At 36.5% G+C, this 12,955-nt stretch overlaps 1 protein-coding gene across 3 annotated transcripts in view; it reads left to right on the top strand.

Annotated features, from left to right (window-relative positions):
- The window catches only part of EPM2A (EPM2A glucan phosphatase, laforin), a 103,296-nt gene that overhangs the window by 45,065 nt on the left and 45,276 nt on the right, over nt 1-12,955 (top strand). For 2 of the 3 annotated variants that reach the window (XM_061130550.1, XM_061130548.1), the window contains exon 2: nt 4,616-4,790. In XM_061130550.1, coding sequence (XP_060986533.1) covers nt 4,616-4,790 — 175 coding nt within the window. Of the gene's footprint in view, nt 1-3,236; nt 3,349-4,615; nt 4,791-12,955 lie in introns of those variants that run through there. The other variant, XM_061130549.1, reaches the window with a different exon arrangement.

The raw sequence follows: 12,955 nt of genomic DNA, 5'->3' as shown, positions 1-12,955 counted from the left end.
TATACTTTTACTTTCCACTTGCCTGTTTAATCTGAAGTGAGTTTTTCCTAGACAGCAAATAGCTGGTTCACTAAAAAAAACAAAAAAACAAAAAAACAAAAAAAAACAAAACTACTCTGAAAATCTCTGTATTTTAATGTGTTTTTAGACAGTTTATGTTTAATGAGGTTATTGGTATATTAGGACTTAAGTTTGCTATTTCGTTTTCATTTGTTTATGGTCATTTTCTCTGTTTTGTTTTTTTCTGTTTCCTTTCTCTGCCTTCTTATGGAAATATGGTTCATACTTAAACATTTTTTTAAAATTCCATTTTGATTTACCTACATTATACAAACATAACTGATCATAGATGACTGGTTTCATCATTTTGCCATATTAAATGAATTGGAGGAATCTTATTTCTTTGCCCTTCTCCATATAATTGCCTTACATATTTCCACTACATACATGTAGGACATCAGAGAGCACTGTAATATTTGTTAGAAACTCAAGAGAAGAAAGAAAATCTACTGTATTTACTCATTTTCTTATCATGTTCTTCCTTTCTGATGTTAAACAACTTCCTTTCTATTTATGGAGATCTTCTGTTTAGCACCCCCCCACCTTTTTTTTTTTGAAAAAACTACTGACATAAGAGTGATTATTTTCCTAAATTGTTATTTTTCTTTGGCTACTTTCAAGACTTTTTCTTTGTGTTTAGTTTTCAAAAATTTAATTATGATATGTTGTGGCATGGATTTCTTTTTGTTTATCCTTTTTGGAGTTTGTGCAAGTTCTTGAACCTGTATGTTTATTGGCAAATTTAGAAAATATTTAGACATATTTAGATATCATTTTTTCTCAAATATTTTCCCGCTACATCCCCTTTCTCATTTCTTCTTCAGACTCCATTTACAGGAATGTTACATCTTTCGTTATAGTCCCACAAGTCCCTAAGGCTCTATTTTTTTTTCCATCTGTGTTTTCTCTGTTGAATAATTTCTGTTCTATCTTATAGCTTGCTATTTCTTTTCTTTCTGACCTCCATTCTGCTCTTGTGCCCATCCCCTGAGGTTATTATTTCAACTGTTGTATTTTTCAGTTCTAAAACTGCCATTTAGTTCTTATTTACATCTTCTATTTCCTTGCTAAGACTTTGTGATTTTTCATTTCAAGTGTGTTCAATGGATTGTTGAAGCTTAAAGTCTTTGTCAGATAGTTCTAACGTGTCTGTCATCTTGAGTTGAGCATCTTTTGAACATTTTTTCCTCATTCAGTTTGAGATCTTTGTGATTCTTCATATAATGGGTGACTTTCTATTGAAATTGCAGCATTTTGAGTATTTTATGATAAGACTCTGCATCTGGATTCACCTTCTGGTTCTCTGACTGCTCCAGTGAGAGGGGAGAGGTACCACCTCATCACCCATGTTCCCCATCCAGTTTGCATTGACAACTGAAGGATCAGACTCCTTGTTGCTACTGAATGTGGTGGGAGCTCCCACTCTCCACTACACCTTCACTGATACGGTACCTTTCTGACTGAGAGAGATAGATGTGTCTTGTTACTTCTAAAAGATGTCTTTGTAAAAATGAGTAATTTAAAACCTCAATTCTAGGAATGAAGAATTCTTAGGAAGTTTATGTTACATACATAATTTTTATTGAACAGTACAATTTATGTATATTTGAGTTCCTCAATAATTATGTTTAAGTTATAACATGTAGATTGTTGTTAAGTCTCATACTGATCAGCAGGAGCCATAGATATTATTCTTCTTTGCTAAAAAGTAATGTCTTCTTTTTATAGCAAATCCAATAGATTCAAAATAATTTAGAGTAAAATAGTCCTTCCTTCCCAGTTACATTCTCCAGATATAACTACTGTTGCTAGTTAAACAGGCATCCACCCTGTTTTTAGTCTATGGTTTCAATTATACTCCCCCACCTCACTTACTCACTCCCAGTTTTCCTCTACAGATTCTCTCTCTATTCCTTCTTTCTAATCTTATCCTTCTCTGTCCAGCTGTAAAATGTTGAGATGCTTTCAAACTTGGTTCTAGAAGCCTTTTCTCCTCAATCAACATTGTTTTTCTTTGTAAGTCATCTATATCCTTGTCTCAGTTACCATTTATACTTAGATGACTCATGAACTTATTTTTCTAGTTCAGATCTCTGGTCTGAGTGTCAAATCAATAACTTCAGCTCTCTACCTAACAGCTCCTTTTGTATCTAAATAGCATTCCAAGTCCCAAATGCCTAAACCAGACTGACCATCTTCTTCCAACTCTGTCTGTTTTCACATCTCAGTAAATGGTATCACCATATATTGAGTTGTATTTGCCAGAAGCCTAAGAATCATTTCTGATTCTCTTTTCATCTTCACCTCCCATATCCAGTTAATCATTAAGTCCTGTGGCTTTTCCCTCCTGAATTGTCCCATCCCTTTCAATTTCTATCTTCAGGCTTTTATCACCTCTTACCTGGGCTAACGCAGAAGTTTCCTAAGTGGACTTTCTGCTTCTAATCTCATTGTGTTTGAGTTAATTTTTTACTCTGTAACCAGAGAGATATTTTCACAACAAAAATTTGGTCATGTCAACTGCCTGCTTAAAATAATTCATTTTTAAAAATTGCTTTTATGGGAAAGACCTAAATCCTTAACAAGATTTAGTACAATGCCTGTCATATAGTCAACATTCAATAAGTATTTTTGGGAGAATGAATAGATGAATTGACATAGTTTGTAGTATTTGCTATTAAAATAGTATTGTTACACACATGCATGTATCCATGTATCTTTCTTTACCTTTGTTATATTTCTGTTGGATATGTTTCTAGAAGTGAGACTGCTAGTATAGTTTGGTTTTCTCTATTAAATATCAAGGTTAATAAGGCAATTGGTGTAGTACCTTGTAGCCATCAAGAGAAGAAGAAGAATCTAAGCTAGGAAGATCAATGATGATTTATTAAAGGGGCCATCCTGTACCCTCTGTCTGATGAGGGGAATTATGTTCTAAAGAACTGCCCAGTGACTTAAGCATTTAAAAAAATAGATTGTATGCTAAATAACCTTAGATAAAATAGTTCGGAAGACAGAGCAAGGGATGAATGAATCGAATTTTCATATTCATAATAATTGTGACTTATTCCTATTTTATTTTGATTCTATGTTTTTCTTGGGCTTCCCTGGTGGCTCAGATGGTAAAGAATCCACCTGCAATGCAGGAGACCTGCGTTCAATCTGTGGGTCGGGAGATCCCCTGGAGAAGGGAATGGCAAACCACTCCAGTATTCTTGCCTGGAGAATTCCATGGACAGAGGAGGCTGGTGGGCTATAATCCATTGGGTTGCACAGAAGTGGACATGAGTGAGTAACTAACACTTTATATGTTTTTCTTATTACTGACACTATATGAAAATTAGGTAGTTTAAGGAAAGGGTTGATTTGAAGTGGGGGTGGTCACATAAGAATAGATTATAAAAATAATGTAGAAATAATTTTCATAGGGATTGAGGGTCTGTTTACTCATGTAGTTGATGCTGGGCAGAATAGTGATGTAAGCAAATAATGTTATCAGAGGCATGTTGTCCTGTCTCTGCCTCTTTTGCTCCACTCCCTGGAGGGCAGAGGGTCTGTCTTTTGTAAAGTAAGCAGTAGAAAACAGCATGAAGGTATCAAGTGCCTGAAAAAGGTGGGGAACGAGGGATACCAGGTTACTGATCACTTTGTTCTTTGTTCTGTGATCCTGGGCAAGCTGGTTAATCTCTGTGGTGCTTAGTTTTCCCATCTGAACATAATACTAACCACTGATTTACATGCAACCTGGATTGGATATGGTCCTGTTATTTTATTATTTATAAACGTATTTATTAAAAAAAAAATCTATCTGTTGTTTGAGCTGATACTGAAACAATTTATTAGTGACTTTAGTCATAAATGTGCATTCCAGGGAGGTAAAAGTATGCAGCACAGGGTCATTAATGGCCTTAAGAGCCCTTATCATCAGCTTGAAAAGTGAAAAGTAAAAGTGTTAGTTGCTCAGTCGTGTCCAACTCTTTGTGACCTCATGGATGTAGCCCACCAGGCTCCTCTGTCCATGGAATTCTCCAGGCAAGAATACTGGAGTGGTTTTCCATTTCCTTCTCCAGGAGGTTTTTCTGATCCAGGGATTGAAAACAGTTCTCCTGCATTGCAGGCAGATTCTTTACCGTCTGAGCCATCTGGGAAGCCCCTTTCAGCGGCTTATCAGGCTGCAGAGTGAATCACAATGGGCTCTTAAGGCCCTGAGTGGTCCCATGAAATTCTGAGTTAATATGCTTTTGTAATTATCCATGTATTCATTGGGAGCATAGTACTCTGAAGTTAACAAGTAATTCTTTAGATATTTTTACTGTGTTCCCTCTTGAGTCCCGTCACTCAGTGGTGTCTGACTCTTTGCTACCCCATGGACTGCAGCACACCAGACTTCCCTGTCCCTCACCAACTTAGTCTATTTTTGTTTATAGTGAGATGTGTAGATTATGCAGCTTTGTATTTATTTTTGTCTTGCTATTAATTTTGCATCAGCACCTCCATGACCATTGAAGCAAAGCACTGATGTAATTACTTTGTTTGTCATCTCTTCTTGTTCCAGGCAACGGGCCTCACCACGACCGTTGCTGTACTTACAATGAAAACAACTTGGTGGATGGTGTTTATTGTCTCCCAATAGGACACTGGATTGAGGCCAGTGGGCACACCAATGAGATGAAGCACACAACGGACTTCTATTTTAATATTGCGGGCCACCAAGCCATGCATTATTCAAGGTAAAAATAGTGCCATGTTTATAAGCGTAGAAGTAGGACAAGGGTAGCATTAGGACAAGGAAGTGGTCACTGTGTTCAAAACTGCAGCGTCTTCCTCTGGAGGGTTATATAGGCCTGTGGTACTTTGAGGAGGTAAATTACAGTGAATTACTGTATGAGCTTTTCTGGTTCTAGACATGAAGGATCCTTTTTACAGAATTTTTTTTACTAAATACAAATTCTGGCATCAACATATTTTGACCAGACACCAGTTAACCAATTTTTGTACTTATGGAGTGGGTTAAAAATAAAAACTAGACTAAAAATATCCTAGATCAGCTTTTGTATCTTTTATGCTACTGATCAGCAGTGAAAGAAAAATTGATGTCTCTTTATCAAATGTGATTCAAATAAATATGTGTGAAGATCTAGACATAAGACTAGATTGGATGTGGTCATTTGCTTTGCTATTTTTTAACAGATTTATTTGTATTTATTTGTCTATTTAATTATTATACTAACAGTATGTGTCATAATACAAATTCAACACTGAAGAGGATGCTAAATGGAAAGTAAGGTTCCATACACTTTCCTTTCATTCCCACTCACCAGAAATAATTATTTTAAACTATTTTATTGTTAGTTTTTCTGAAACTTAAATCCAAGTCTTAAATAATATGCATATATTTTATTTATTAATATGTCAATTTAAAAATAGCTTTTGAAAGACATGACAACTGATGAACTTACTTACAAAATAGAAAGAGACTCGCTGACTTAGAGAACAAACTTATGGTTGCCAGGGGGAAGGATATGGGGAATTTGACATGGACATGTACACACTGCCATATTTAAAAATGGATAACCAACAGGGACCTTTGTATAGCACACGGAACTCTGCTTAATGTTATGTGGCAGGCTGGATGGGAGGGGAGTTTGGGGGAGAATGGATACATGTATATGTATGCCTTAGTCCCTTTGCTCTTCACCTGAAACTATCTCAACATTGTTTGTTATTTGACTATACTCCAATGCAAAATAAAAAGTTAAAAAAATTAAAATATTTCAGAAAAAAAAAAAAAAAAAGCTTTTGACTCCCCTCTATGACATGAAGCAAGTTTAGCTCACTTATTTTTTCTCCCCTCTTGCAACCCCTACCAGGCTCATTAAAAAAATTCTTTTGTTATTTAACATCATAAAAATTATATTTCTTAACCCATAAATTTTTGACAGTGCCCCTTGATTTTTTAATGTATGAGATCAGAGATTTATTGTCCCTATATTTTCCTCCACATCTACTGCTGCTGCTGCTGCTGAGTCGCTTCAGTCATGTCTGACTCTGTGCCATCCCATAGACGGCAGCCCACCAGGCTCCCCCGTCCCTGGGATTCTCCAGACAAGAACACTGGAGTGGGTTGCCATTTCCTTCTCCAATGCATGAAAGTGAAAAGCGAAAGTGAAGTCGCTCAGTCGTATCCGGCTCTTCATGACCACTTGGACCACAGCCTACCAGGCTGTCCATGGGATTTTCCAGGCAAGAGTATTGGAGTGGGTTGCCAGTGCCTTCTCTGCCACATCTACTTCCACCCATTCACTTCTGTTTTTCATTATTTTTACATTTTCAAGGGTTATAGAAGTTGGATTTAATTTAGCAAATATAAATGAATCTTTCGTAGTTTGATGATTTAAAATTTAAAACCAATATTCAACATTTAAAATTCTCTGTATATGTTATTTACTGTGGGACACACAGTGTTTGTACCATAGACAAAGATGCAGTCTCATGTTCTTAAAAATTGTATTGCTTTGGATGAGAGCTATAACTAATGTAAACAGGGTTATAAGGGGTAGGAGAGAGGGAGAAAATAACTTCATCATAGTGTTAAGAAATGAATATTCTTCTTGGACACACTTTTCTTATAAATTCATGTTAGACGTTGGCTTTTCTGATGGATTGGATGCACAGCAGGGGAAAGAGGAGTTCTGTGTGACTTGTGTTTTTATGGTCTGAGCAACTGGATAAATAAGATGGGGAAGATTTAGGAGAAGAACAATTTGGAGTAGGGACTGAGATGAAAATCTTATTTTAGACATATTGCCTTTGAACTGTAGGCTAGATTGCAGAAAAGAAATCCATGTGTTGTATGGCATTTGATCTTTCTCTCTTTCGTTGTTTGTTTAAAAAGTAACTGCTAACCCTTAATTTTTCATAGTTATTATTTGAAAGACTAGGTTGTTTATTAGTTTTGGAGTTTCAGGGATAGGTTGGAAATGGAGATATAAACTTGGGGTTATCAATATACAGGTGACATTCAAAGTGATCAGTCTAGTTGAGACCATGTAGCAAATAACCCACTCTTGCCTGGAAAATTCTATGGACGGAGGAGCCTGGTCGGCTGCAGTCCATGGGGTCTCGAAGAGTCGGACACGACTGAGAGACTTCACTTTCACTTTTCACCTTCATGCATTGGAGAAGGAAATGGCGACCCACTCCAGTGTTCTTGCCTGCAGAATCCTAGGCAGATGGAGAATCAGGTGGAGCCTAAGTGGCTGCCATCTATGGGGTCGCACAGAGTCAGGCATGACTGAAGCGACTTGGCAGCAGCAGCAAATAAGTAAAATAAAGAGAAGGAACTGGCAATCGACTCCAGTACTCTTGCCTGGAGAATCCCATGGACATAGGAGCCTGGTGGCCCATAGAGTCACAAAGAGTCGGACACCATTGAGTGAATAGATGACGTAATATAAATAAAGAAGTTACAAAGGAAAGAGTCCTCAGGTTCACACAATTTAGGAATGCAGGAGAAAAAGAAGATCAAAAGAAAAGAATGAGAAGGAACATCCATTGAGATGTTCTGACACTTAATGAAGATGTGTTAATGGATTATTTTTCATTTTTGCTGAGCCGCATTTTCTGAACCCTTTCATGTGTTGAGTCATGTCTTGGGCTCTAAGGATTTTCTTCTGCTATTGGATTATTTCTCCTCCTTCATTGTCTTTGTTCTGTCATTGAAGACACTCTTTAGATGGATGTTAGACCTCTTGGATTTATACTCTATTTTTGACTCTTTAAAAATATTTTTCAGCTTCTGGTTTTATTGCTTTACATTTTGGAAGACTTCATTGTTTTTCCAGCTTACCTCTTTTTTTTTTTCTCTCTTAATTTTGCTTCTTAATTTTCATGGGCTCTTCCTTAGTCTTTTATTCTCTTTTTGCATATTTGTTTGTTCTTGTTTATGAATGAGCACTTGCTTAAAGTACTATGGAGAATTATTTTAAAGTTATCTTCTGTTCCTGGAGTGATCTTGTTTCCTCCTGAATCAGTTGTTCTCTGTTCACTTTTGATCCTTCTCTTTCATTGTTTATTTAAAAAGTAACTGCTAACCCTTAATTTTTCATAGTTATTGTTTGAAAGAGTAGGTTGTTTATTGAGTTTCATCTACCATTACTAGCTTTTATACCTGTGAGTGTGTTCACCCAGGCTGTTGTGCATTTGGGCAGATCACATCTCAGTGAGTGGAAGAGAAGCAGACAGTCAGCCTGGGCCCTCCTACCTCCCCTCCTAGAATGAAGAGGTGGGAATATCTGTGTGGGGCACACCTCCTACTCTGAGAACTTTCCCTCTCCAAGTAAACGTTTCAGTTTTTAAAGAAGGTATTTCTTCACTTTCACATATGGTATCATGGCTGTATATGGATTGAATATGAAACATAGTTCATGTATTCATTGTTTATGCAAGAAAGGTTGCATTAAAAATTTTCTTCAAAGCAGTTTAGTTTCACTAAGTCTCTGTCCTACTGAATTTTCAGGTAATTCAGCCTGTTATCCTCCTCAGGTATAAAAAGAAAAAATACATACTATATAAAATTATATAATAATGTATGTACATAAAATAGCTGATAGATGCATAATATGTATAGTATATAGAATATATATATTTACACATGGGGTATAATATATATATATATGTAGTATATAATACACAGATACAGTACCTATATACATACATAAATGAGAAAAAATCTCATACTCAGAATTTTGGGCCTAACAGTATTTCTTCTATTTATTTATTTCTATAATAGAGATAACTGGGAACTTTTAAATAAATAACAATTTTTCATAGTGGATCTGTTGGCATCTCTCTGATTTTTAAGAAGTTCCATTAACCTCCAGTGTTTCTCACAGTTCAGTCTCAAAATTACCTACTTGAAAACCAATTTGGTGGTATGATTTTTAAAAATAAAAATCAATTGGGTGTTTTGTTTTTTTAAAAATGTAGATTGATGAGCCCCATCAATTCCTGGAATCTCTTTTCCAACCTCTTCATATGATTCTTTGAGGCATAAAAATTTGAGAACTTCTGTGATTAGTTGAATAAAGACTAATTTAGAATTTAAAAGGGAGACTCTTATGTGCCATCAGTTATTTCAGTCTAATTCCCCATATAAATTTTAGCTACAATTCATCCTCACTTGAAACTGGACAAGATAAAAATGTGAATTCAGTTTATGAGTTGAAAAGACAATAATATATTTCATTGTTAAATTGAAAACATCTAATCGGACATGACTGAAGCGACTTAGCAGCAGCAGCAGCAATAGCTGTCTACTTACTGTACTCATTTGACGCACAGTGCTAAAATAATTTGTGGATTTGTTTTTGTTGCTGAAAGAGATGCAGCCATCATAGGTTATATAGTTGAGTATATGTAATAATAGAGATAGTCAAACTCACCTAATAATTTATAATCACAAATTATCAGCTTTTAGTTTGGATATGGGAATGGAATTTTGCCTAGTTTTATTTTTATGGTTGGGGTAAAAAAAAATTGTGAGGTCAGTACCCTTCATAATGATAAGATTGTCAAGACCTGAATATTTTTAAAAATATCTAACAATTAAATGTTACATTCAGTTTAGTTCAGTTCAGTTGCTCAGTAATGTATGACTCTTTGTGACCCCATGGACTGCAGCACACCAGGCTTCCCTGTCCATCACCAACTCCCAGAGCTTGCTCAAATGAATGTCCATCGAATCGGTGATACTATCCAACCATTGCATCCTCTGTCGTCCCCTCTCCTCTTGTCTTCAATCTTTCCCAGCATCAGAGCAGAGTCTTTTCCAATAAGTCAGTTCTCCGCATCATGTGGCCAAAGTACTGGAGCTTCAGCTTCAGCGTCAGTTCTTCCAATGAATATTCAGGACTGATTTCCTTTAGAATTGAATGGTTGATCTCCTTGCAGTCCAAGGGACTCTCAAAAGTCTTCTCTAACACCATAGTTCAAAAGCATCCGTTCTTCGGTGCTCAGCTTTCTTTATAGTCCAACTCCCATATATGGTCCATATATAGTCCAACATCCATATATAACTACTGGAAAAACCATAGCTTTGACTAGATGGACCTTTGCTGGCAAAATAATTTCTCTGCTTTTTAATATGCTATCTAGGTTTGTCATAGCTTTTCTTCCAAGGAGCAAGCGTCTTTTAATTTCATGACTGCAGTCACCATCTGCAGTGATTTTGGAGCCCAAGAAAATAAAGTCTGTCAGTGTTTCCATTGTTTCCCCATCTATTTGCCATGAAGTGATGGGACCGGATGCCATGATCTTCGTTTTTTGAATGTTGAATTTTAAGCCAGCCTTTTCATTCTCCTCTTGCACTTTCATCAAGAGGAATGTTGTATAGTGTGACAATTTCACCTACTGATAAGAATTGTATGGATTACTCTGCGGAGCCTCTGGGCTCAGTGCTGGACCATCAAAGATGCAGCAACAATGATCCCTGCCCTCAGGAACTCATCTTCTTGTGGATGACAAACACATAAACAGCTCTAATATTGTAAGATAATTGCTGAAGTGAAATTGTATTTGCAGTGGAATGAGGGACTGGAATAGAAATCTTTAGTGCAAGGAAATCTTAATGAATAGAACTTGAACAGAAATGGGGAGGATTTTTCTTTTCCAAGAGGACATTTGGGGGAGGGAAGTCAAGGTAAAGACAACAGCAAGTGCAAAGGTATGGAACTGTGAGAGCAATATTAAGTTGACCCAATCAGGATAATTTTGAGAGCAAAAATAGGTACTTTTGATAATTAGCCTGCATACAGGTATAAACTAGGACTGTTCTGAGGACACCAGAACATAGGGCAACCTAGAGAACAGGTCATGTAGAAGAGAGGATTCTGGTGTGTCCCCATAATCAGATCCAGAGAGATAACCTCCAATAGAGGAACTGTGGATGTCCTTTATAGAAATTCACACTCTATGGTGTGACAATGGTTAGGAGGTTTGGGTGTACCATGTAGTTTTAAATGTTAACCAAGGTGTACATGCACATGTTTCACAAATCTAGTAGATCAATAGGCTTTATTATGAAGAGAAGTCTGCCACTCCCCAAACTCCACATCACCACTCATTTGGTGTGTCTGTAGGCAACTGCCTTCACATCTTTAAGCTGATTATTTGCTAATTACCTTCAGAGAAATGATAAATAGTGCTTCCCAGGTGGTGCAGTGGTAAAGAATCCCCCTGCCAATGCAGGAGACACAAGAAATGTGGATTTGAACCCTGGGTTGGGAAGATTTCCTGGAGGAGGACATGGCACCCCAATGCAGTATTCTTGCCTGGAAAATTCCATGGACAGAGGAGCCTGGTGGGCTACAGTCCATGGGATTGCAAAGAGTCGGACATGACTGAGTGAGCACACACACAAACAAATGATAAAAAATATGACTATATTACTACTTCTTGATTTTAGTTTTTGGTATTATCTATTGCTTTCACACCACGAAAAATGAAACTGTCACTCTTTTTTCTTCCTGTTCCCCCACAAACCTCAGTGACATCCTTCTCTTGTTTAATCCTCCCAGTATAGTTATACCATCATCCTAATGAGATCAGTATCCACGTTTATTCGTATGCCTGTGTAAATGCAATTTAATACCGCTAACTGTTCACACATATCTAAGTTTTCTATGAAGAATGTATTCCTTCTAGGTTTGCTCTTTAGTATTGAAACCATCATGGCTTTTGGTTTGAACTGTGTTTTTCTCCCTCTGGAGATGTTGTCAGAATCTTCATTTTTCAGTATTGTGAAATTTAATGATGGAATGTCTTGATGTGGCCACTGTTTTATGCGTTTTGCTAAGCTCTCAGTGAATAGATTTCCTAATTCTGTAAGTTCTGAAATTCCAAATTCTTTTTTAGGTAAACTACTTGAATTATTTCTTTGATGATTTATTTCCCTTTCTGAACTTCTATTATTCAGATGCTGGAATCCTAGTCTGAGTCTTTTATATTTTGCTTATCTTTGGGTATTTTTTTTTCTGTTCTAACAGATTTTCTTAACTTACTTAATCATCCATCACTACTATTTAGTTTTTTATTTCTGCTATCATCTTTTTGTTTTCCAGAAGCTCTTCATTTAATTATCTGTGTTGCCCAGTTCAGAGACTTGTCTAACCTTCCACAGAGAACACATTTCCACTCTTTATCAGGAGCATGGAGGGAAAGTGTTCCAGCAGAGGGTCTGGCTGTGTCCTAAACTGACTTGCCAGTTCTGTGCTTTTCACGTAACACCCGGAAGTACCTGGAAATCCGGTTTCTGAGCCTGTTGGGGATTCTGTAGTTCAATTCCAGTCGGTTCTCAGCTTTCATCACTGTTGGCCTTAGAATTTATTTTTCCTCAGTCTGTTAAATTATTCAGTAATCAATCAATTGCTTTCCAGTTTCCACAATCCTGTTGCTGTCTTTCCTCATGTTATCTCTTTCTTGGGGCTTTATGTGTTTAATTTCCCACAGAATCTCTTTATTCTTGTTGTAAAGGGATTTGGTGAAAGTCAAGTTAGATGTGTGAAATCAATTTTTCTGCAACAAAATTAAAGTTAAATAAAGTATTGAAAATGTGTGACATAAACTTGGTAAAGAGTAGCTCAATAAATATTAAGTACATTCTTCATTTCTAACATTTAGTTTGTATTTTGTCCTCCGACCTAAGTAAGATTCTACCATGCCAGAATGAGATTTTAGAAATCGGTATGCACTTCCATATTCATATATTTGGTACCAAACTACATCTCTCTTGTCAATAGATTTTTTTATGCAAAAGAATGAATGTTTGCATTAAAGACACAGATAACTAACCTAATGAGACTTTAGTGGGAAGGGACTGTGCTGTCTATATCTTGAA

Source organism: Dama dama, chromosome 26 (assembly GCF_033118175.1).
Source record: "Dama dama isolate Ldn47 chromosome 26, ASM3311817v1, whole genome shotgun sequence".
NCBI classification, from domain to species: Eukaryota; Metazoa; Chordata; class Mammalia; order Artiodactyla; family Cervidae; genus Dama; species Dama dama.
The sequence above is the reverse complement of the archived record's forward strand: the minus strand, read 5'-3'. Positions and strand labels throughout refer to the sequence as shown.